At 37.7% G+C, this 27,735-nt stretch overlaps 1 protein-coding gene across 1 annotated transcript in view; it reads left to right on the forward strand.

Annotated features, from left to right (window-relative positions):
• The window catches only part of LRRC49 (leucine rich repeat containing 49), a 2,278,115-nt gene that overhangs the window by 1,671,960 nt on the left and 578,420 nt on the right, over positions 1–27,735 (forward strand). The window contains exon 13 of the mRNA XM_044078469.1: positions 25,593–25,778. Coding sequence (XP_043934404.1) covers positions 25,593–25,778 — 186 coding nt within the window. The remainder of the gene's footprint in view (positions 1–25,592; positions 25,779–27,735) is intronic.

Raw genomic sequence — 27,735 nt, forward strand, 5'->3', positions numbered from 1 at the left:
AAATACAGGGTGATTAAATAAAAATGAGATGCTGGCACTTTTCCCACCCATTTGTTGAAAATAGAGGAATTTAAGCAATGGGTGTAATGGAAATTATTCAGAAGCTATTAGAGAAGATAGAAATTTCATCTGAAAATATAGCTAGGGAATGGGAAAAAATGCAAGTGGAATTTAAAAATAGGTTGGAAATAAAGAAAGAGAGATATGGTTACGAATAACAAGAATTATTTAGGGGGACTGAGAAATGTTAAAATATTGCAGAATAGGGGAAATCTCACAGAACAAGAGGAGGAGCAACTGCAGAATGCTAAACAGAAAGTAAGGGATTACCTTGATAATATGCATAAGTTTAGAAATATTGCTGTTAAGCAACTGTTATTTGATAAAACCTCTAGAGCAAAAAACTTTTGCCAGAATGACTCTGGCAACAGAAAGTGGAAAGGGCTGTCGCCAAGCTTTGGGAACCTATAATAAGGAAGGTGACAAGAGATCCTGTAGAGGTATTAGAAATATTTCAGAAATGCTATGAAAGTCTGTATAAAGCAGAGAAATATGGAAATCAAGAAAAGTACAAATGGAAATGTTTATAGAAGAATTAAATATGCCAAGGTTAGAGGTAGATGAGGCTCAATTACTAACAGGATATGAAGAGATGAGATAAAAGTGGTGATGTATAACCAATGTACAGAAAAGTCCCCACAAATAGATGGTATTCCTGTGGAAGTTTGGAAGCTAGGAGGGAAATACTGATAAAGATATGGAAGATTTTCTTTAAAAGTATTTTAAGAGGTAGAGAAATACCAACATCCTGAAAGAAAGCGGTGGTAGCTGTAATACCTAAACAGGGTAAGGATCCAGGTTCATACAGGCCTATTGTAATACTAAACCATGATTATAAATTGTTTATTTCTATAATGGCAAAAAGAATGGCAAATATGATGCCAAAATTGATAGATATGGATCAGTGTAATTTTATGGAGGGGAGGAAAACATTTGACAACATTAACAGGACATTGATGATCCAGAGGCAAGCAGAATGCAAGGAAATACCACTGTTGTTGGTGGATCTTGATGCAGAGAAAGCATTTGACATAGTAAGCTGGGACATTATGAGCAGGGCAATAGAAGCATTTGCATTCCCTGATAAAATTATAAGGTTGATCAGGAGGATATATGAGGGATCAGAGGCGAAAATTAAAATGGGTGGGGTCCTCTCTGATAATTTCTACTTGAGCAGAGGAACCAGGCAGTGGTGTCCTATTTCCTGTCTGTTATTTGCATTATATTTAGAACCATTGGCAAAGAAAATAAGGGACTCAGAAATTCAAGGATATAATTGGTATGGTAGTCAAGAAAATATGTCTCTATTTGCAAATGATATTATTTTATACCTGACAAAACCAGAAAAAGACATTGCATTGTTATGGAACATTTTGAGCCTGTTTCAAATCATTTCAGGATACAAAATTAATGAAGCTAAAACAAAGGCAATAGCAGTAAATTATGAACCCACATACAAATTGGTTCAGCAGTATTCATATTTATGGAGATATGATAAAATGAAGGATTTTGGAGTATGGATTAAAAATGATTCTAGTGTGGCAGCTAAGGATATGTGGGAGGAGATTAAACAAAAGATTATGTAAAAACTGAGAAATTAGAAGTTCTGTTATATGGATATGGATAGTAAGACACAAGCAGTTAAAATGTTTTTAGTCCCTTCAGTCTTATACTCAGGTCAGGCATATTTTTATCAACCAGAGGAGAAATTGTGGATAGCAATTAATAAAGAGCTGAAGGATTTTATCTGGAAGGGAAAAATGACAAGAGTCAAGTGGGATAAGCTGATTCTTCCAATAGCACAAGGTGGATTGGGATAACTCAATTTGAAGGGGTATTTCAGAGCTACCCAGTTAAGGTTCCTATATATAGCACAAGCAAAAACATATACTTCATAGTGGAAAGTGATGATGATGAAACAGGGGGACGCTCAAGAAACAAGAGGTTGGGATTTTGGATGCAGATCTTTGAGAATAAAAGGAATCATGCAGAATATTATATTCATAAAGTATTCTAAGAACTAAGCCAACATTGAAATGGAGAAAGGAGATTCTGCTGATAGGGGTGACTGCATTTAGGGATTCAGACAATAGGCAAGAAGGGGCTGGAATTTATTGGAGAAAACTGGCAAAGGAACCAAGGTATTGGGAGCAAATAACTAAAGAGGGAAGGTAAAGGAGTGTGAAGATGCCATGAATTTATTTGAACTGCAGGTTAGAGATTGTAATGTTGCTTTGACTGTGTGAAATTTAACAATATATGTAATGTGTAATATTTGTAAATCTGAACTTGTTAATATAGTTTGATTGTGTTTCTATAAATGTAAGTTGACCTATGTCACAAGTGATAATTGAATAAAAGTGTTTAAATAACAAGATTTACCTGAAACTGGCTTATCTCCAGCTATCACACAAAACCAAGTCCTGCACGTGTTATCAAAAGCTAAAAATACTGTATTTATGGGTCCTGACAATATCGCTGGATGTATCTTAAACAGCATGAAGCTCAATTTAGCAACACCCCTAACAACACTGTTCAGTCTCAGACTCCAAACAGGTTTTATACCAAAAAATTTGAGAACAGGTCCAGTCATTCATCTGCATAAGGAAGGACCTTCCACAGACCCAGGCAATTACAGGCCCATAAGTCTGACCAGCCTCATATGCAAAGCCATGAAAATTCTTACCATTGAACTAATTAATCAGGGCATGGAGAACCTCCAAGCAATAGATTTATCTCTGTTTGGATTCATCAGAGGCAGGTCATGCATACTACACCTGGTGGAGTTTTTGAAAAGGTCACCAAAGCAATGGATGAAGGCAAAATGGTACACACCATGTACCTCAACCTGCCCAAAGTTTTTGACACAGTTCCCCTTTCAGGAATAGTAGAAAAGCTAAATAAACTGGGTATAGACCCCTAGGCCACTTGTGATATTGTCAAACAGCTCACAAACAGGATGCAGGAAATCAAGTTAGGGGAATTTAGCTCCACAAAGAAATCCTTCACCTTTAGTGATCCCCAGGGTTCTGTGGTGGAACCTTTCCTGTTTGGAGTCTACTTTCCTGAAGTAAAACCCAATATGAAAGTAATCTGGCTAAGTACGTTTGCAGAAGACTGCAAGCTAGGAGCAGTCATTAAATCCCTAAATGCCTTAGTCATTCTGCAGGAATGTTTGTCTCAAATAAATAATTGGTGCCAAAATCTTGGACTGAAAATAAATGCCAAAAAAGCATTATTGTGTCCAATAGGAAGTCATCTACCACAGAGAATTACAATATTGACAATACACTCCTAAGAGTTGACCCATTTATTCAGAATTTGGGAACTTTTGTGGACAGTGACCTAACTTTTGACCAACATGTATCCATTAATGTTCTATATTGCATATCTTATAAACAAAGGGATGGTGTCTAGATCTAAGGGTGTCATTGCCCCCCCATTACTCTGCCCACTTTAGGCCACTCTCTGAATATAATACTCCTTTTGACATGTATGTGTTCAGACACTGGAGCACCCAGAGATACCTTTGTAAGAGGATACAAGAACTAAACATGTCCTACATGAGCTGATTCAAAGCCCTGCCACTGTGCTTAGTATTCTACAGACTAAGTTGTGACCAGTGTCTGGCATACAAAGCTTCCTCTGACCCAGTACTGATGGACTTACTACACATCAGCAAATCAAATGGCATCATAAATACTCGGTCTAGGGATCTATACCTCTTCTGCAACATCAACAGAATGGTTTGAGAGATAGGTATATCTAGCAGTAGAAACTGCTGCTCTGGAACAGGCTCCCTATCCACATAAAACAAAGTTCATCCTTGTTCATATTCTGGCACAACTTGGATTTATGGATGAGAAATAGAAAATTTACCCAGGGACTGCCCCCTGTACTACTAATAGACAAAAGCAGCTCCTAAATTCTTTATCCCATGCATGGATCCCCTCAGATTATCTCTTATTCTCATTAGGAGTAATATAATTATCGACCATGGAATGAGCAAAGCCAGGCTCTAAACAAGTATGATTTAAGCATAAAAAGGGAAATTTGCTAGGCTTAAAATAGATTGCAAGGATAGCTAGCCTAGTATTTAACAATGAACCTATGATTGGAGTCCCAGTCATAATCCTGTGTAATATAAATGCGAAGGAAATAAGTTAATAGGCAGTGGCAGCTGGTGACTTCAAAGCAAGGATGGGCTACAGGAGACAACTGAATGGGAGAGGCTACCTGGAATGGGGTGGAACTCTTACAGCAGGTCAGTGTGACCATTACCTGTGATCAAACAACAGATTTGCTTTCATTCACTGACTACTTTAGTAGGTACCCCCCTCATTATATCCACTTTACTGATTATATATACACACCTCAGATGTCTGATTGGAATGGGGTTACATGGAGCCCTAGACAAAGGTCTCCATGGGCCTTCCTGTTGCACACTATTACTCCTTCACCTTCTCCTTCCCAGTGCTCAGTGTCACTTCCATTTTCCCCCTCATCTTGGCCCCATACCATACCAGATAGATTACTTATTTCTTACGTTTTTACACGTAGACTGTTTAGCTTCCCCATGCATTTAACAAATCCTAACTAGACAAGGCTCTACTGCAGCAAGTTTGGAGGAAGTAACTGAGTTTAAGCTGGGGGCCTGAGGGCCTAGCTTCTCCCAGAAGTCATAGGGTTCTAGATTGTCTGAGGTGCATCTTTGATCTCTGTTACAATGTTTTGGTCTAATGATCAGTAAGGAAAAAATAGTCTTATTTTCTCTTTTAAGGAAAATACATTGTATGTAAAATGTAATGTTCAAGTCTTTCAGACTAGTTGTTCCCCAATAAACTGTGAAGTGAAATGCTTGCAGAAATATGTAAATTCCATCTGAGAACAGTACATGCCTTCTACCTGTCCAGAAAAGATAGCTAACTGATGTATACCCTTCTAGTGTTAGCTTGGGATTAAAGTAAAAACACAAATGGCCATAGACATACATTATATAGCCTAAGGTTTGAAAGAAGAAAGCAAAGCACATAATAAAACTCACACAGAGACAAGGAATACATGCAGACTCCACAGAGAAGTAATGACAAAGAAAAACACAACCAGAGAACTAAGCACTGTTAGATGGCAACACTTCAGACACTCTTGATAGTGATCAGTTGCTATCACACTCATCCTGCTCAGACTACCACATATAGCCATTTATTACATACAGTGCTGGAAAGTAAATTACCGATGGACAGCTTGCTACTTTCAGATTCACAACAACCCTTTCCCACCATGCACGTCATCAGTTTCATCAAAGTCAACCCTCATGTTCATCAGTTGCAGCCAATTTATTGACTGTGCATACTTGAGATATCTAACTGTGCTAGAAACAGTCTCAGTACAGTATTCTGTCTAACTTGAACAAATGACAACAGTGTCAATCACTTTCATGCACAGACAATGCTTTTACGTAGTAATTAAAGCAAACTTTGACTGTATATACCTTCTAAATAGTGAGAAACATGCTATATCAGTCTGTCTGGAATTGCTGTGCAACTGCAGTCTCCAAACAGGCTTGTGCCTTATGAATGGAGAACAGCAAAACTCATCCCTTTGCACAAAGGGGGCCTAGAAATTGCAGACCCATAAGTCTAACTGGTGTCATATGCAAAGCCATGGAAAGAATTATCATGGAAATAATAATAATAATAATAGCATAGAAAATCTGCAGGCACTGGACCCAACCCAGTTTGGTTTTGTCAAGAGCAGGCCATGCCTACTCAACCTGGTGGACTTTGAGAAGGCCACCAAAGCAATGGATGAGGGCAAAATTATTCAATCTGCCTACCTTGACCTGGCCAAGGCATTTTACGTGATACCTCACTTGGGCATTGTTGACAAACTCAAGAGATAGAATATAAACCCTTATGTCACCCAGTGGATAACCAGCTAGCTCACAGACAGGACATAAGTTAGAACTGGGGAGTCCACCTCTACAAAATAGGCCAATTCGCAAGTGGAATTTCTCAGGGGTCTGTCCTAGGACCGCTCCTTTTTGGCATTTACTTCTCTGAAATCAAGGCCGATGTCAATGACCTCTGGATGACTAAATTTATAGAAGATTACAAATTAGGAGCAGTTCTAGAATCTCCCACTGACACAAATGTTCTTTAGGAAGGGCTGACAAAGACAAATAACTTGTGCCAGAACCATAGACTATCACTAAATGCCAAGAAATGCACAGTAGTATCCATCGGGAAGTCATCCATGCCTGGGAGCTATCTTATTGACAACACACCCCAAAGAGCTGACCCAGTAGTCAGGGACTTGTGAACATTCATAGACAGTAATCTAGCTTTTGACTGTCACATGTCTACAGTAGTGAAGAAATCATTCTACGCTGTGCGACTTATAAACAAAGGTATGGCATCTAGGTCCGAGGAAGTTACTGTTCCACTGTATTTGACATCCATCAGACCTGTCATAAAATACAGTACTCCCTTTGGTATGTACTGAATCAGGCACTTCCAACAATTGGAACATCCAGAGATTTTTACTCTTTGCCTGGAAGTGCTTACATAGGTATTTTTATACCCCAAGCAGACTTCAAAGAATTCTTCCTCAAGGAGACAGCAAATGTTGGAGGTGTGATAGAGCAGAAAGAGGTAACTGGGAACATATTTTCTGGGAGTGTAATGAGTTGTTAGATTTTAAAGATTCCTTGCTGACTGCTTTGTTGGAGATGCTGGGTGAGCAAGTTGAAGTGAATAGGGAAATGATTTTTTGAGCTATAATACAAAGTCGGAATTGCCTAGACATACTATAGATTAAGTCATGCACATTTTTAAGTCAGAACCTCTTGCTTCAGAGATCTTTCTTTCACTCTTCACTACTCTCTCAGAGAAGTAAGGTGTATCAAAATCCCTCCTGTGTTGGAGGACCTCATCACAGGCAGCCTCAACCTCCACATCATGGTAGCCTTTACATTTAAAGTAATTTTTAAGGTTCTTAAATGATTCATACATAATTCTGTCATCAGCACTTAAACATGCATATCTGTAGAACTGTTCTTTTAGCACATTAGTGTGAACATGTTTTGGCTGCATGCTGCCACAGTATAAAACTTTATTCTTCCTACACTCTTTCTTATATAATTTGGTAGTTATTCCATTTTTAGTAATCGTTAAATGCACATCCAGGAAATCAATAGATGTAAAAAAGAGGTCAGAGGAAATCTCAGAAAACTAGTTGCAGAATGTAAGCACTCAACAAATTTGTGTAAAGTTTCCATAGTGCCTGGCCAAACAAAAAATACATCGTCAACAAATTGTACATTAAAGGGGATAAGCTTAAGAAAAAAAATTACCATGATTGAATATGTAGAGGGACTCCCAGTACGCCAGCACCATATTTCCATAGCTGTTGGTGCACATGGTGCCCATCGCAACCCAAGTCTGCTGATGATATAGCTTATCATTAATCAAATATAAACAAATTATTTCTCAAAATTATGTCAAGAAGTTAGCAGACAAGCTGTATCTTATTAATAATATATCCTGAATGTTTCAGCAAGAACAACATAACATATTCTATGCCTACAACACACACCTAAGAGTTGACCCAGTAGTCAGGGACTTGGGGAACACATATATACAGTAATCTAGCCTTTGACTGTCACATTTCTACAGTAGTAAGGAAATCATTGTATGTTGTGCAAGTTATAAACAGAGGTATGGCATCTAGGTCCAAGGAGGTCACTGTTCCACTGTATTTGACATTCATCAGACCTGTCACCAAGTACAATGCCCCCTGTGGTACGTACCAAACCAGGCACATCCAACAACTGGAACATCCGTAGATTTTGGCTCTTTGCCTGGAAGTGCTTACATAAGTGTTTTTATACCCCAAGTAGACTTCAAAGAATTTTTCATCAGGTAGACATCAAATGTTGGAGGTGTGATGGAATAGAAAGAGGTAACTGGGAACATATGTTCTGGGAGTGTAATGAGTTGGTAGACTTTAAAGATTCCCTGCAGACTGATCTGTCAGAGATGCTGGGTAAGCAAGTTGGAGTGACTAGGGAAATGATTATTTGAGTTATGATACAAACTCAGAAGTGCACAGACATAGTTAGGCCTTGCTGAGTCTAATTATGATGGCTGCCAAAAAAGCAATTACTAGAAAATGGAAATCAAAGTCTAAACCAACTTTACTAGAAGTAGTGAAGAGAATAACATAGTTAAAACACCTGGAAGTGGGATCTTTAGAAAAGGGTAGGAGCAAATTACATAGGAAAACATGGTATCTGTGGGATCATTACATGCAGAGCAGGAATGAGGTTTAAAAGAAAGCAGGATTTGAATGAGCTATATAATGGTTGACTAACAGTAACTAGATGTGTTAAAAGTGATGTATAATGTTTGCAACTTGTTGTGTTGCACGGTTTGGAATGTTATAATCAGTGGCATAGCTAGAGTTTGTGCCGCCGAGGGCTGTCTTTGAGTTTGTCGCCCTCCTCCCTCACAAAATCATGGTCAAATGGGGCTCCCCATGCACAGCCCCCCCCCCATGAATCCATTCCAGTGTCCCATTATTTGGCTATTTCTCCTCATTTACCATAAATATTGTAATGTGCATACTGCTTTATGCTTTACTTCTACAATGATTATTTGAATTTCATTTAAAACTTTTGTTTTAAAAGTTATAGCACAAACACTGATAGAAATCTGCTAAGCAAAGCAATATAGTCTCACAATGAAAACAAACTTGGAATTAAAACTTCTCTGCCTTTAAAACTCACATTCATTGAAACAGCATTGAAACCAACATTCAAAGAAAATGCACCTGGCCAGTGGCGGATAAAGTTTACCTTTGGGCTGTTTTCAAATCATAGACCCCTTGCAAACATATTTAGGATCATGCAAACATACATGTGTTCTTTGCTTTACCTTCCTAATTGTATTAAATTATATTACTTGTATAATACAGCACACTTGTTAGAGTGCCTTAAATTTGTTTTGAACATTTTTCCTGTAAGCAATGAAACAAAATGTATGAACCAATAATGACAAAACTGCCCAATTCAGAATATTTATTTATTTAGCATTTGTTAACAGGAAAAGTCCAACTTGGAACGAAGCCAATTTTCAGTGGAGACCCGGGGAGAAATGCTCCAGGTGTATATCTTTATGATGTGGGAGGAAACTGGAGCACCTAGAGGAAACCCATACAAATGCAGGGAGGACATACAGACTCCGCACAGAAGGCATCCCAGCCGAGAATCAAACCGGAGAACCTCTTGCTGTGAGGCAACAATGTTACCGCTGCATCACTGTGCGTCATTGGAATATTTCCATCATACAAGTCTACTCAGACTTCTGTAATTACAATCCACTAATATCAATAAATATGCACAATCTCTGCAGAAGTAAAAGTCATCTAAATAATTCCACATTAAAGAGATATGTGACTAATGAAGAGGTTGCTGCTAGCAAACTTTATATTTCTTTGTTTCATCTACAAATAAAAGTGACTGTTGCCCTTGAAGAATAAATTGCCTAGGTTACATTTAAAAAAAATGATAAGCTAGTAATATTGTAATAGGGACTGGATGGCAAACTAATAAGTTCATAGTTACCTAGTATCTCCTCTACAGCATCCAGCCCCTTTAAAGTATGACACAGTACAATATCAGCAATCTATTTACATACTGTGGAAGTAGAACCCACAACCTTCTGAATGAAAAGCAAGTATATTACCTGCTGTGCTAATAACAATGCAAACAGACTTGGCATAAGAAGCTCTAAACTTCTCTTACCTGAAGCTCTCAGATCCTTGTAAAATCCACTTGACATGCAACTATATCTCTCAACTTTGCAGTACACAAAATCTGGAAAAAACAAAATGTATGGGGGGGCGGCAAAGGCTCCAAACCAGGGATACATTTGAAACATTGCTTGTATAATCTTAAAAAGTTGCTAGAATAAAATGTGTTGTATTACCATGCGTTTCCCGAAAGATAGGAAGACTGAAACTTAAATAGCTATCATTATTTAGTGAATTCATTTCTCAATGGTTTGCCAGAAAACCACACATTTTAAGAGGCGTAGACCAAAAGTATGAGTCAAACCTTCCAGACATTCTGTGAAAATCTGGACAGTTGAGAACTATGAATTCAACTCCTTGAATCACAAAGAAGTGGTGGCATGGGTAGAGAATTAAGGCTGCTGTTTCTTATACCCAAGGTACAGAGTTTGAGCCTGAGTAACACTAACCACAGGTATACCTATCTGGGACACACACACACCCTTACTTGAAACACACATCCACCCACCCATACTTGAAGCAGCAAACTAAATTCCCTTACACAGAAACATTTGAACACTCATCATAAATTATCCTTAGGTGGTCATACTTGAAGCAGCAAACTACTCCTAAATTCCCCTTAGTTGACTTTACTTGAAGATGCAGCAAATGTCCATGAATTGAACACTCATAAATTCCACTTAGTTGATGAAGAAGCAATTTCACATAGCGCAGGAGGACAAGAAGAACAGGATGTCTGTGCATGCCCAACCCATACACATACGTGATGTGATCAGACCAGCAACGGGACCATTCTTAAAGAAGAACACCCTTGAAAAACTTTGTAAAGTAAATGTGACAATCCTAAAAGCCCCCACCCCCAGCTACGCCACTGGTTATAATGTTTGCAACTGAGATTGCGTAGCTGTGGTTTAATTTATATACATGTAACATGGCTTATATCATACCTGATAATTTAATAAAGATGTTTTTTTAAAAAAAATAAGCTACAAAAAAAAAATATCAGTTGGAACATCCACCGACGTTCCTCACTGAAAGAATACAGGGCATAAGTAATATGTTCTATGCATACCACCTCAAGGCCCTGTCTCTGTATTCTGTTTCCTACAGGCTGAGGGGAGATCTATGCCTGGCATACAAAGCATTGTCAGACCCCACCCTGATGGATCTCCTACATATTTGCAAAGCAAACAGGACTGGAATTACCCATTCTATAGACTTAAACCTTGCCTGTGATATAAATGGTACCTGCTGGAGAGAGAGGTATGTATCCCAGAGTTACCACTTTTCTCTGGAATAGGCTCCCCATCCATGTAGAGCAGAGTTCCTCTCTAACCCAATTCAAGTAGAACTTGGACAATTGGATGGGAAACAGGAAATTCATCCTTTATTTTGTGCCTATGTCTCAAATGGACACAGGCAGCTTGTAAATGGTTCACCTGCCCAGACCCCTGCTTGTAAATGTTTTATCTCCCAAGCCCCTGCTTACACTTATCTAGGGTACCAGAAGTTGTCAGAGATTTGGGATGCATGGCTAGGCTTAAAAAGGCCCTTGTGGTCATTAGCCTAATGCACACCTATGATCCTATGAACCTGTGTTGGTATTGGAGTTGGCATAATGGTTAAAGTGCTTATCTAATAGGTAGAAGGTGTAAGGTTTGATTCTCACCACTGAGGGGAAATTGGCTAGGTTTAAAATGACCTACAGGGGCAGTTAGCCTAGTACTTGGCTATGAACCTGTGTGTGGCACTATGTGATTATACCATGTATAACATGCTGTAGAATAACAACAGGAATATGCAGTGGACACGCAATTCCTTCAGTAGAACTGCATCTTGACTGAATGAAAAGCAAGTGCATTTGTACACAACTACATGACACTTATCTTGCCCGTACTATGCTAAGCATACCTGGCAGAGTGATGGACAGATACATGTGCACTAATGCATTACAAAATGCTAGTTTGGCAAGATCATTGTGCATGTTTGGAATGGTGATCACTAATCTGCTAGGCACTGAAAAATACACATTTCCAAAGTACTTCAGAGGAGACTAAACACCCTTTCATTGTTATACCCAAGGTCAGTACATTTGTTATTATGATGCCACTGTCAGGGATAACCGGCATTAGTAAGCATAGTCACCTTACATACCCATAGAAATATACAAGTCATACAAGCAAAGTAGAAATATATGCAATTGTTATGTTTATCACCAGCATTGCAAACCTGAGCTGTGCTAAGCAGAGATTATACAGGTATGGCACCAGTGCAGTACCCTGATGCCTGGATAGTCTTGCCTTCCTTCTCTGGCAGGTGATCCTGTTATTTTTTATTGCATCCCATGTTGAAAGATGCAAAACAGAAAAATAAAAAAAAAAAGAGCATAGCATACCTATGAACATCAGAAACAGCTTTTAGCTGTGTAGTAAGGCTTAATTTTGTAAGACAAATGAGCAAAAAATCATTCTTAGTGTAGTACTAAGTCTCTCTCTCCTTAACCTCTACCTCCCATTGGCAGAAAAGGTCAGGGTGGCACTACTTAAGGTCACTATTAATGTTGGCACAGCTGAAGTGGGTGATGCCTGTAGTATCACTTACTACTCTGACAAGCTAGTATCAAGTACCCACAGTGTATTGGAGACTCTCTTATGATCCCCCCCAAGAAAGCACTGCCAGGGGTTCATATGCAGCAGTTGAAGAAAGATCGTAATTTTTCTGCTGCACCATGCAGGAACCTTTTCATATTTAAGCCTTCCAGAAGCCACACTCATTTCTCACTTTGAAACCAGGAACAAAAATGGTATGTGATCTATATCCACACATGTCGTGAAAACCACATGATGCTTATCAACATGTCATTGTGTGGCAGCAAAATGGCAGTGTCCAGTAGTGCTGAACACAGCAGACATGCATGGACTGGATTACTGGACAAACTCTTCACACAGGGTAGTGTTGCTGTACCAGCTTATACTTAGTACACACCATGGCTGTGTGCTGCTTCCCACAGTGCCTCAGTGGCATTGCCCTTCTGTAACCTGATTTGCAGGGTTTGTGTCAAAACTACGGTCATATGGTGTTTATCCAGGCTGCCTAGGCTTGTGAAAATCATACCATGGACAATAAGTATGTGCACAGCAAAGCATGGGCTTTTATATTGCACTGTATAACTTTCATTATGCTATGTTATTTGTGTGATTCAAAACACTGCAGTTTGCATAATTGCTGTGCTGTGAGGCGAGTTATAAATGCTGCGGTGGCTATTATGGTGCAGACTGTGATACTGATAGTGCAGTAGTCTACAGAGAAGGTATTTTGACAGAGATTCTTTGAGTTTTATACCCATACAAAGAAACTTGATAGCAGCTGTAGTAAGGGGGCAGGCTAACAACATGGGTACCTTTATTTTATGGGGAGGTATTGCTCAGCTGTAACCTGCATACATTGAAGTTGGCAATCCAGGGGAGTGAGAAAGTAGAATGGGATCAGACAGTTTACAGGGCCATGTTTTCAGCCCACCTGATGGATTGCTACATGACAAGGGTTACAGAAATATCCATGTTGGGTGGCAACAAAGATAGGAAGACATGCATTATAGAGAACATCCTTTGCTACAGGGGTCCAAGTGACATACACATAGAATTATTTACACACTCATTTTTTTATATTCATGCTTAAAAATTATTTACAAGTTAACACAAAAGAGCTTAACTAAATGATTCAATTTCTTTCATTCTCTTTTCTTTTATATTAACTGTCTATTTCCCATCCTTTTTTTCTATAACCATCCTCCTATTTTAGCTATTAGCTATGTATTTAAGCTAATACATCGTCCTCTTTTATTTTCTTGTTATATAACAAATTGTTGCATCATTTTCTCCACAGCATCTATAATTTCAGAAGCAGAACTTTATCCCATTGTTTAATACCCTGTTTCTTTACTTTAGCATACTTTCTATATAATATCATATTCATATCTATACATTTAATTACTTCCTGTCTATATTATTTTTTAAACTTGTTTTTGCAATTCAGAAAACAATATTTGTTGTTTCTCCTTTGCTACAGTTAATAAACTTTCTTTTCTCCTTCACCATATATTTCATATTCCCTTTCTCTAGTAATATGTCTAATAAAACTAACATCATAAAACATTTCAAACCCTTTTCTTCTCTCTTTTATTGTCTTTTCTATCTACTTGTAATTCATTCCAATGGTACACAAATATTCTAAAATCATATTATACCATTCTTTTCTTTTCCCATCAACTTCACTTATTTTTAACTTCCACAATTTCATTTTTATTATGTTCATTTTATTCCATCTTTACCTAGATCATTTTCTAAAAAGTCTTTACTTTTTCAGATATTTTTTTTCACTTTTCATATTTGTTGCCCATCTATTTCTTCATTTTCATATATTTTCTCCACACTTTTTTACCACCTCCATAATATATTCATGTTTGTTTTATATATCACATTTGCCATCTAAGATAGTATCCACCCCTCTTTCCTTCTCTCATTTTTACTCCTTTTCTTAAATAAGGAGAAACATATTCTTTCCTTTCTGAAATACTTTTTGCCTATTTAACATGATTTTAAAATTTTCTCTATTCTTTTTACAAATCTGTTTTTCTGTTTTCCTTGTTCACTCTCTTTTTCCATCTCTTTCTAATACTTCCTTAAAATGCATTTATGTTTTACTTTATTTGTTCTTTATTCTTCTTTCCACTTCTAAATATATTTTTATACTTCTGGTCATACACTACCCACAACTGTATCCATTTTTTATAAAATGGTCTCATTGCCATATAATTGTCTCATATTATTTCTTTCTTATCATTCCTTCCTCTTTTTTAACCCTGCAGTTAATCCCTTTATCCCTTTTCCCTGCTTTATTATTTTGCTGTCTTCCCCTATTCTAGCCCATGCTGCTCTATGATTTGCACTCCCCCTGTTATTTCTTTCATGTTTTTAGAATAAACTGTATAATCAGTTTCAGTCTTAAAAATCCCCCCTTTATTAGGTCCATTCTTTATTCTTTCCTGCTTTTAAATCTCCAAATTTTATTAATTCTCTTGTCTTTTCTCAAGTTACAGTTAAAATCTCCTGCCATCACTATTGGCATATTTTTATTTCTTCGACCAACTGTTTTCTGTCCATCGTATTAGTATATACATAATCACTATTAATCTTATACATTTTTGTCTGACTTTTACATCATATCCAGTGGCGGCTGGTAGCTTCAAATCTAAGGGGGGGCTGTAGGAAACAGCTGAATGGGTGGGGCCAATGCTAAAACCCACAAAAACTGGGACTTAAATTAAATACGCTGCCTTGGGTTCCAAACCGTCATTATGAGAGTCCAGTCAAGACAAACTGAAGTGTAGAAGAAAAAAATATTTCAGTGCATTGGCTATATGACAGCTTACTTAATAGCTAGATGGAAACAAAAAGGTTGTGAGGCATGAAAAAATAAATTACTTTTTAAATACATTACTGGAATGCCAGTCAAAATCAAGTATAAAAATCAAGCAGCACTCAACTCAAACCACTTCTCCTTGCACTGCAGTTCTAATTATAATTTATATTCAGCTTTATAAAAGTACCAAGTAACATGCAAAAGTAGCAATATCTGTGATACCCTCACTTGTAAAAATGTTTCGTATCCAAAAAAGACCTGCTCCTTGACAATAACTATCTACTTGTTTCATGGGGAAAACATGATCAAAGTTAAAAATGAACAGCAAACAATAAACAAGCTCAAGATAAATTGCTTAAATGATTACTGCACAGGTTATGGACCACACATGAGAGACTGGCATTCTGTTTAGTTTAAGGGTAAAGCCTGCAAAGATGACTGCAAGTCACCAACAAATGCAACGAGCTTCTGAAAATACTATATTCTGTCCTTTATTACAAATACTGTCAAATGCATTTCATTACCCAAGGCTTATATGCTATCTAGTTATGTACATATTCTCTGCATGGCAACAACAAAACAGCTTTCAGTGTTGGTAATTCTTTAAAAGTATGCCTATTAAAGCTTACTTGCATCTTACAGTCTCAGACAAGCTTACCTGATGGTCATTAAAGCATTTCTACTTAAACACAAGGCAACAGGCACTGCAACAACATGCATTTTCTGAATAAGATGAGGCATAAATCAACAGTATAAAAATATGACAGAAAACAAGAACATTCTGCAAAATCAAGGACAGATGCATAGACACTGTAGTACTTGTGTTTCCCTTGGATGGGGGGAGATCTTCACACTTAACACTGCATAACAGCTCCTTGCTTTGCTTGTACACATCCAGAGTCACTACATGGGGGAGTGGGGTGCAGCAAGTATGTCACAATTTGAATTGTCTCTGGCTGACGATGATGCCCCTGACACATTTGTCATACCACTCAACCTCAGAGCAAGAATATATCCGTGGTGGTGCAGTGGTAGCGTTGTTGCCTCACAGCAAGAGGTTCTCCCGTTTGATTCTGGGCTGGAGTGCAGGGAGTGCCTTTTGTGTGGAGTCTGCATGTCCTCCCCGCGGTTGGGTGGGCAATCAAAAGACATGCGTAAATGGGAGTGCCTTCGTTGAAGGTTGAACATCGAGCTGGCACTTCTGCATTTGTGAAAATCTACTGCCAATCATTAACAGACCGGAGTTCCGCTGTGGTGACCCCTAACTGGGAAAAGCTGAAAGATCAACAACAACAACTCTTATAAACTTAGAAAGATAACACAATAGTAGGTCTTGCATTACTATGAATTTTCTGAAGGGTATGAAATCTGAGACTCAAATGTTTGTCATTATTTTCTAACTTCAGTCTTTAATAATTTGCCACTAATTTGCCAGAAAACCACAATTTGAAAAAATGGACCAAAAATGTGATGAAAAATTATAAATTTGCCACAAAATACAGCTGGGAACCTGTCAAAGAAGGGATAATTTTTTAATATTAGTACTGTTAACTTGAGCAGCTGACAGAATAAGAGAATCTACATGCATTTCTGAAATTAAAAGTAATCTATAACTCTGATCATTACAATTATTTACTTAATTGTAAACCCTCCATGTTTTCTTCCAAATTTGCCATTTTGCTGAGGGATTATTGGGGGAGAGCAACATTTTGAGCCAAAATCGGGGACAGTTGAGAGGTTTGGATATATCTAATTCTATAAAGTTATTTATTTGCACATGCCTCATAATGCAGGAAATTTGGACAAGGCCAAATATGTTGGGGAAATATACAAACAGTACTAAAAATTGCTCTTGTATAAACTTAGACAGTTAACAGAATAACAGGTCTTGCATGCATTTTTCTGAAAGGTATAAAGTCTGAAACTCAATGTCTGTCATTATTTAGTGACTTCATTCCTAAACGATTTGTCAGAAAACCACAAATGTTAGGAACAAACCAAAAATAAGAAGCAAAAATCTATTCATCGTGCAAAAATCTGGACAGTTGAGAGGTATAGTTTAGCCAGGGCTGTCTGAGTTTGCCACCCTTTCCCCCTCACAAAATCATGGTCGAATAGGGCCTTCCCCCTGCAGCTATTCCAATATCCCATTACTTGGCTATTTCACCCCATTCACCATAAACACTGTAATGTGCATACTGCTTTACTTCTATGATGATTTGGATTTCATTTAAAAGTTGTAGTTTACATTTTACAGCACAAACACTAATAGACATCTGCTAAACAAAGCAATGCAAACTTAGCATTAAAACTTCTCTGCCCTTGAAACTCGCATTCATTGAAACAGCATTGAAACCCACATTCAAAGAAAATACATCTGGCCAGTGGCAGATAAAGATTAACTTTGGGCTGTTTTCAAATCATAGGCCCCTTGCACATGAAACATACATGTGTTCTTTGATACACCTTCCTGATTGTGTTAAATTATATTCCTATAATCTACAACAATTCGATGTTCAATTTATTCTGGTGACACATACTTTCAAAACCCTCTCTGGTGGAATCATTTTCCCAGAATTTAAAACTGCCCAGTCAGAACATTTTCCCCTAAAGTACTACCACAGTCATCACGGATCCACCGATCGGATGGGGTCAATCTCAGGGCAGGAAGGTTTATCGACGTAATACCGTTAAAGACCACCTGCACATAAAGGTCCTGGATGAGAACAGGCTTTTAATTTCAAGCCATCAACAAACTTTCTTCCCTTGGGAAAATTGCAGTTACACAGACAAATGTAAGTAGTTGTATATCAACAAACAAGGAGGAACCCGTCCTACCCTTTTCGCACTCTCAGACTTTGGCAATGGGACAACACCATCAGGGTTTTTGGTAAAGCATATCCTGGGAAAACCAACCCTTCTAGCGGACAGATTGAGCAGACCTATTCTCATCCTCACGAGTGGCCCAAGCAATCTAAGGCAGGAGACTTTTTTTTTCAAGGGGCCGCCCATTTTTAAAATCTTTTGACTACCCAAAATCAAATTCAACTTTTTCGATTCACCCAAACGGCCATTCATAGAGAAGGCCAAACCCAAAACTTTGGGGGCCAGGATTTTTATGCCATTCCTCCCTTTTGGAAAATTTCTCAAATCCAGAAAGCTACCAACCAATGATTTTTCTTGCCATATTTTGGGCCCCACTAAGTTAGGTCCATCCTCCATGCCAAATTCAGCTGTCCGAAGCATCTGAAACCAATGCCAGATCTTTACGAATTCAGTCCTCACCATCATCCAACTCTCAACAAAACAGCTAGGGTGCTCCACTTCCTTAATGGGCCAGGCTTCCTAAATCTCAACCCAGTTAGTTACTAGCTCTAAACCTCTACCAAAAAGGATTATACCAGCAAAAGGAAACGCTCCAAAATGGGCAAAATTTCAAATATTGATCTTTAAACCAAAATTGCAGCAGTAAAGGATTTTTTTACCAAAGTCTTTCTGAAGAATATAACCTTTCACAGTTTAAAGTTCAGTTGGCTGCTAACCAAGGTTTTATCGGGTTTGCAGATCACAACATTTTGTCCCAAAGGCTCACGTAGAGGTTTAGGAAAGGAAATTTTCTCCTTAAACCTACAGGGTCAGAGTCCCCCTCCTCAATGGGACTAAATCTGAGTGCATCCTTATTCTTCCTGCCTTGAGCCAGCTGTTTCTTGTTCCCTAATTTCTTTCTTGAAAACATTTCCCCCTGCTATTTCCTCCTGCAGCTGCCCGAATTCAGAATCTCTGTTCAAACCCATTTGGTCTTCACAAAGACAAGTTCCTTGAGAACTAATCCAGCCTGCCTAAGGGGCCTCAAACTAATTTGAATAATCATTGATCTCCTGTATTTTTCCAATTTACCCAAAAGATGGACTAAAATTACTTATCTTTATTTCACCGCAACTCAGATATTATTTGGACAGAACAAAACAATTCGGAAACGATCAGCTCTTGATTTTTTTGCTGTTATTAAGAAAGGCCTTCCTGTTTCTTTAAGTTTGTCTAGATTTTCTTGCGCTCCTGAAATTTTTCAGTCGAAACAGCTGGGCTTGCACATAAGCCCTTCCTGGTACTATAGCTGCATCAAAATTTTAGCTAATTCCTTAACATTTTGTCCAGCACTTGGGCCTCCTCAACCTTTTTCTCATTACAAATTTTTCCTCCAGGGACAGAGCCAGTTTTGGCTACAGTTCCAAGAGTCTGTTCCATTGAGCCACCCAGGATAGAGGTGCTAGAGGTCCCATCAAGAGAATGACAGATTGACAACTTAACATTGGAAGTTATGTACCTACCATAACGTTCCATGTTAGTTGTCTTCTCTTTCTCTTGACCCTCCTCCTCCCCTGGACAGACCTTTTTCTCCTATCTGGAAGATTGCTTCAAGACCAGCTAGTTCTGGTCTTTTTACCATCCTTTACTTTTCTTTCTTTCCTTGGGAAGTTTTTATGCTAGGTGTTATTGCCTTGTCCAAACGAGATCTGGGTACTTACCTTGCATCGTGGGATATGGGGCTGCCCCGAGCCGGTACAAGTGACTCTGCAGCTTAGCAAGTGCCGAGTCAGGCGAGGATTTGGCTCCCCTTGAGCCAGCTGTTTCATGTTCCCTGAATTCTTTCTGGAAAACACTTTCCTTGCATACTACGGCTAGATGTGAATTCAGTTCTGCCCCTATTTGGTCTTCCACAAAGACAATATCCCCATTTGAATTCATCTTTCTTGCTAAGGAAAAATGGGATGCCAAAAAAGGGACAAATTTAACATATTGATCTTTAAATTTTTCTAAACTTCCAAGATGAACAAATTCATTATTATTTTCCAGAAAACCACAGGTTTTATGAGGAACAGAAAAGAAATATGAAGCAAAAATTTCACAAGTGGTGGTAGATAGGAAATTCAAGATCTTACTACCTAGTCACAAGGTACAGGGTTTGAGTCTAGCCACCAATATTTCCTGAGTTCTTCTAGTCACTGGGGGCATTACACACACACCCTGGGCTTGATTCCACTAATTCATACTGCTTCGTTAATTCAAACATCCTACCTGAGCTTAATTTCCTTCCTGCAGCAGCCCGATATTCCAATGCACGTTTCAAAAGCCCAGCGAGACAGCATCAAAGTCCTTGTCCCCGCGAGAGCAGGCACCAGCCTGCAGACATTGCAGTCCGATCCCCTTTCAGGCTATGCAGTTGTAACTGCATAGACTTCTGGGATCTCTGTACAGAGAATGGCTGTCTTACTATGCGGACTGGTTCACCAGCAGACTGGATTTCTGTGCACATGCATGATGTTCCAGGAACACCGATCACACATGCGTGGAAGACCAGGACACGCATTTGTTTTTTGTTTCTTTTTTTTTTTTTTTGTTTCATTTTTTTTTCTTTTAAGTTTGTTTTATTTTCTGGGGGGCTGCAGTTCTGCAGTCCAATAGCATGGGCCGCCTCTGCACATATCACTGCCCTTCCTGGTACTACTATTGCTGCATCTAAAATTCTTATTTCTTCATTTCTGTTCCAAAACATTTCTTGTTTCCTACTAACAGTTTTACCTCCCCATAATGCCCGTATCCCTTCTCCTTTTTTTTTCTTTGTTACATCTGGTATGTAGCAAGCAAAAAAATACATTTTTATTTTTTCAGACGATTCCACCACCACCAAAATATGTTATATCATTTCTAATGCTGTTTACATTTAATGTTAAAATTTCTATGTAATCGTTTTCCTTTTTTGTGTTTTACTTCCAGATCATATTTTCTTGTCTTTCTCCTTAATCTCCCGCCAATTGATTTTTCCCTTATTTTTCTTCTCCTGTATTCATTTCTCTGTCTTCTTCCTCTTCACTTTCTAAAATTACTTATCTGCTCTCTTCCTGTGTATTAATAAACTCACTTTGAACTATAATTTCTTCTCTAAATACCTCTTCATTGTTTAACCTTTCTTCAGTATCTCGTGCTCCATACTGCCATCTTTTTCTGTAGTGATATTTTTTACTGTGTGTCTTTCTTCTAAGCTTTCCCCTTCATCTACTCTTTGCTTTCGTAATATTGGACAATTATACTAGAAGTAGCCAAACTGTTTACATTTTCTACAAAAAAGCTTTTAGTTTTTAGCTGTATGCACTTTCTGCCTGCATTGGTAACACCTTCATTTCTTACAGTATTCCGCTAAATGATTTTTATCCCCATAGAAATAACATACTTTGGATTGGCTCCAGTACCTAACAAATCCTGTCTTACCATTCACAATTATTGTATTTGAAATACATTGAAATTTCCTAAGTTTAACATCCATTGTTATCCACAATTCCTACTAACAACACCAGTGAAGTTTACTGAGGACATGCAGCTACTAATGGAGGCAAGAAATCCTGCTACTAGAAAATCATACACTAGCAAATTGAAAAGGTTTTCTAGTTGGTGCCAACAACATAACCAAACCCAATCAATGTTAGTTGTTCTCTGGTTCTACAATATTTGTGAGTTATTATTCTTTGACCTTTCTTATTCTTCTATCAAAATTCATTTATCAGTCTTTTAAGCATGAAAACCAATCATGTTATGCCTAAAGTGATATCCAGGTTTACTTTTAGCCAAACTATCCATCTCCCTGTTTTCTTGCCTGAAGCTAAAAATGAGGGTGAAAGGATACTGCATACCTTGCATGTCCACACACAATTCAGGTACTATCTTTACAGAACTAAATCTTCCACATATTTGGATCACTTTTTCATTTCTTGTGAATTTAAGAAGAAGGGACAACCTGTGTCAAAACAAACTGTTTCCAAATGATTGACTAAGACTATTATTTTTTGTTATATCGCCATAACAAAACTGTTCGAGGCATGGACAAAGTCCACTCTAGCAGGGCCTTGGGTTCATCTATTGCTTTTTGGAAAGGGTTGGATTCTAGAAGTATTCTAGAAGCTGCTACTTGGTCCTATGTACATACTTTTACAAACCACTATAAGCTTGATTCCTTCTCAAGATCCTGATTTTTCAGGGTCTCTAGGGCTGTTCTCCTTTCACCTCCCAAATGTAGTTACCTAAGTTAAACTACCCATATAGCTAAGGCTACTACAGCAGTGATCAGTATGATAAATGGCACAGTGGAGCAGCAGTAGCATTATTGCCTCACAGCAAGAGGTTCTCTGGTTCGATTCTCAGCTGGAGTAACTTCTTTGTGGAATCTGCATGTCCTCCCTGCATTCATGTGGGTTTCCTCCAAGTGCTCTGGATTCCTCCCAGGTTCAAAGTTATGTGTCTGGAGCATTTCTCCCCAGGCCTCCACTGAAAATTGGTTTTGTTCCAAGTCAGACTTTCCTGGTTAACAAATGTTAAATAAATAAATGAACACAGTACAGCTGTGTAAACAAAACTTAAAATAACAGTAGATGTTTGAGTAATCACTGTTGCAATATCCGCTCCCCCTTGTTTTTGTTGTGTTTTTTTATGCCTGCGTGTGGACATTTTTTGTTGCTGTTGTTCCTAACATTGTCCTTTCAGGGTGAAGCCTCCCTCTCTCTGCTGGCAGGAAAGTTCTGAAGGGCTTTGGGTCCAAACTTGACTTTTAGTCAGCTCAGCTCAAGCTGCCTGACAGTTTGGACTTGTGGAAGGTGCCCAGAAGCTTTCGAAGCTGGCCAGCTGTTATATCTTTGGCAGGAAATAACCCACATAGCTAAGGCTACTGCAGCAGTGATCATTCAAACATGTAGCATTATGGTAAGTTTTACATACACAAATGTACTTTCTCCCTTCGTTTGGAATTGGACAGAGGCAATTCTCACAAGCTTCCTCACAGACTGGATTTACTCACATAAAATCAGGGATGTTTGTTACATCCTGACCCCAAAAACTACCACTGACTGCCTGGATGATAGGGTCTTAATCATTTTTAGGTGTCTGTTTTCTGGGGGTGTGCATTAGGTATTAATGTAGGCAAGAAAGCCTGCTACTAGAAAATCATATATTAGCAAATGGAAAAGGTTTTCTAGTTGGTGCTTTGCTAACAAAAGTACCAGAACCCATTCAGAGCTTGTTTTTTCTTATTTTACAGTATGTGTGATTACTATCCTATGGCATGTCTTACACCTCTGTTGAGGTTCATTTGTCAGCCATTTCAACATGGCTGCCCATGGATGTCCCTTTTTCAGTCCATTCATTTCTAAAATGTTTTTGAAAGTAGGTTTACAAAATAATCTTTCCAGAAAATCAGTGGTTTATCCTTTGGGATATTAATTTAGTGTTAGAGAAGTTAACACTTGCCCCATTTGAACCAGCTCATCTGGCTGACTTGAGACTCTTAACATGAAACACAGTTTTGCTGATTACTCTGACCTCTGCAAGAAGGAGTCTATATCACTTCATCGAACTTTCATTTTATCTAATGACTAATCATCGAGCCCTAATTGTTGAAGTCCCCATTCAGAGAACGACCTAAACATTGAATTTAAATTCATCAAATTGTTTTAGTTGGCCAACATCGCAAATGTTAAATAAGCTGTGACAGTAAACTTTTTTTACACTTTTGCAGGGGGGCTGCACCCCCCTGAATCTCCCACAACCCTGCAAATTAAATATACCAACTCTAAGATCACACTACAGTGAGGAATAGGTAAATTATGGCCAGTTGGCATGTTAATCATACAACAAGTTTTTTAGGATGGCCAACTAAAACAATTCGATGGATTTAAATTCGATGTTTAGGTTGTTCATTGAATAGGGACTTCAACAATTAGGGTCTGATGATTAGTTAATCAATAAAATAAACGTTTGATGAAGTAGTATAGACCCACAAAAAGAGTACCTGGATTACAAGCTCTTATAGTGGGTTAACCAAATCTCTTCTTTCACAGGGATAAAGTTTCTTTGAGAATGAATTCTTCTATTATGGCTAAAGTGAAATCCAAGTTTACCATTAGACAATCAATCCATCTTTGTGTTTTCTTTCTAGAACCCAAAAATGTGGGAGAAAAGATATTTCATACCTTGGATGTTTACAGACAGCTGAGGTACTATTTTAACAGAACAAAATCTTTTAGGACTTCAAATCTGCTGCTCATTTCTTGTGAAGATAAGAATGGACAATCTGTGCCAGAGCATAGTATTTCCAAATGGTTGTTTTAGGATTACCTTTAGTTATTCCCACCACAACAAAACTATTCCAGCCAGAGCCAGCATGCACTTTGCTAGGACATTGTCTTCATCTGTGGCTTTTTGGAAAGGTTGGACTTGAAGTATTCTAGAAACTGCAGTGTGGTTCTCTGCATACTTTTACAAAGCACAATAAACTAGATTTCTTCTGCAAGTCTAGGACCTTTCTTAGGGCTTTCCTAGGACCATTCTCCAGCATTTCCTGGATCCTTCTCCTTTCACCTCCCAGTTATTTTAATTCATGGTAATCTCTCCATATAGCTAAGGCTACTGCTATGATCACTGCTGCAGTAGCTGCTCTCTCTCACTTCACCCCACCCCGTTTTTGTATGATTTTTATGCCAGGTGTGGACATGTATTTTTTCTTTCTATAGCAGTGCTCTTTCAGGACTTGGCCTCTCTCTCTCTCAGTTGGCATGAAAGGTCTGAAGGACTTGTCACCCAGATCTGATATTTAAAATTCAATATTAATAAAAAAATAAAATTCAAAATTTAATAAGATCAACTTTTGCTAATAGTTTGGGCACGTGGAAGGTGCTCTGAAGCTTTGCAAGCTGGCTGGTTGTTTTATCCTATGCAGCATATAACTAAGGCAGCAGCCATCATTCAAACATCTACTTTTATGATAAGTTTGCTTGCATAGCTATATTATCCTTGTGATTTTTAAATTTCTTTATTTCCTTATTATTTATTAGCATTTGTTTAGCAGGAAAGTCCAGCTGGGCCATGACAAGCATATTTTCAGCAAATGTCTGTGGAGAAAAGCTTCACAGTTAAATCTTACAAGATGTTATACAATACAACTGAATAAAATACAGTACAATACAGTACATCACAAGATAAGTCAGTGAACATTAAATGTCACACAGGAGATATAAAATGAGTATATAAAGAAAAAAGTGCTTGCCTACTTGGTCTGTGCAGATATTTTAGGAATCTTTTTTGGAAATTAACTTAAATACCATGGAGGAAAAACTATTAAATTTAATGAGCAAAATGAATTCCTTTTATATGATTTGTTCTAAACTCTGGCTGTTCCTAGTAATATCAGTAAATCCACAGCATGTTGCATATGTATAACATTTTATTGTTTGCATTCTTCTTTGCCCTTTTGACAGCATCTACAGTTTGAAGAGACGAATCTACATACATTGCAGCAGTTCAATGCACTGGCACACGTTCGCCGTCTTGACCAACTGACAGTTCGTCCTCAAGGCAACCCAATTGTAAATTTCACACTTTGGAAATATTATGTGCTATTCAGATTAAGCCATTTTGGAATACAAAAAATAAATGAAGCAGAGGTAAGTAGAAGTTCATTAAAATGTGTATTTTTTATATTTTGTTTCACAGAAAGAAATGAAACCTTTTATGAAGACGTTCATATACAGTTTGGACAGTTACCCCTAATGATTTAGTTTAATTACAATGAAGCAGACAAACATATTACTTAATTTTAACGTTTGTGTCTTTTTGTTTTATTAACCTGCAAATTATAGTAAAATCATTTAACCCAGATCTTTAGAAGTGTATGTCAACTACGACATTATATAAAAAATAAGTTTATCTAGGTATAGTCACCCTTGTTATATTAACTTTTTATTGATGTGGTGAAAGAAGTCACCTAAATATTTTATGCATTTTTGATGTATTTAGAGATTATTATTTTATTTTGATAAACTATTCACAAAATGACAACATTGTTTACTAGATGGTATGCATGCTGTTATAAGAAATTTAAAACAGAATTTAGCAGCTCCTCAAGAAGACTTTCATACACATTCTACTTTCAATATTAACAAGTTAGGTAATAACACCACATACTACAGCCATGCAGATATGAGTAAAGACTACATGGATGTCTTAGAAGACTTTGAGGGAAAAAAACTTTGTGCCAGATTCAATAAAGCCTACACTAAGTGTACACAAAATGTATTCAATAAAATTCTTATCACATTTTGTTGTACTTTCTAGTCACTCTGAAAGATTACACGTAGTCTACACTTGGTAACCTTTTTGAATCCCTGTCAATATTTAAAGCTGCAAGACTATCAGTAGGAAAACTAAAATTAGGAGGAAGAAAGTACGCGTTATGTATGTTTTGTCTGTTCATTCAGAACAGCATACACTTAAGTGTAGGCCTTATTGAATCTAGCCCTTAGGATGTTTTGTGCTCTTCAGTGGGACAGAATTTTTTTTTCTAACAAAGTTTAAAAGCCAGACAACTACCAAATATTTTAAATATTTACAAGTGTCCTAATAGTACAAAAATAAACTTTGCAATTTACAATGAAATAATTAAACTAGACAATACAAGTTGTCAGCTTAAGCAAAACATAATTAAATATAATGGTAAACTAATGTCTAGACAAACTCAGTAAAAGCATTGAGCAACACAGTTTTTTTCAATGTTAATCATTCCAGTTAGTATAATGTTTTTGTCAGTTTGGATCATTTCATGCAGATCCACAAAATAAAAAAAAGTAAAATTTAACAGAGCTGTAACTGGTTATAAGAAAGGCACAACATACACAGAAGTTCAAAGATCACTGTTGCAGTAGCCTAAGCTATATCAGTCCCTACCCCTGACTGGCCACCTTCAGAAAGCTAAGGATGCCTTCCACTTGCTCAAACCGTCAGGGGCTTAAGCAGAGCTTCATTAAAGGACAATTGGAGTACGAAAAATCTTCAGAGCTTTTTTGCTGCTGAAGAGCAATCCTTCGGTGGGTCCCATGGAACAGTAAGCTGACTAGAGACCCTACAAGGCTGGGCAGATAAGTCCCCTACTCAGGAAAACTTTTCACTAATTTTGAATTTATGAGGAAAACTTATGTTTTTCTGACAGACTTAATGTTTTGCTAGGAAACTAAATGAAGTGGGAATGTCATTGCATTTCTAAAGGAGTTATTTCCTCAATGCTTGTGCAAACATTTTCTAAGGAAAACTTTTATTTTGACTAGAATTTTATTAAGTGTTTCTGTGTTTGTGTATTTGGGGCAGGATACTGTGCTAATGGAGAACTCGCAGTGATTTACTTACCTCAGAACCACTTGTTCTCTTCCTTACATTTTACCAGCTCATCTAGCATCTAGTATCCACTGTCAACACCTCTTTCTCAGTTTAGCTATGGAACAAACTTTGATATTCATCATTTGAACCCTGATGCAGTAGCTTTGCTATATGGGGTTATATCATTGCTAAGGATATAATAGATGGCCACCTTCCAAAGCTTATGAGCACCTGCCACTCACTTAAACCATT

This window comes from Protopterus annectens, chromosome 7.part1 (genome assembly GCF_019279795.1).
Source record: "Protopterus annectens isolate FY-2018-M chromosome 7.part1, PAN1.0, whole genome shotgun sequence".
In the NCBI taxonomy this organism is placed as follows: domain Eukaryota; kingdom Metazoa; phylum Chordata; order Ceratodontiformes; family Protopteridae; genus Protopterus; species Protopterus annectens.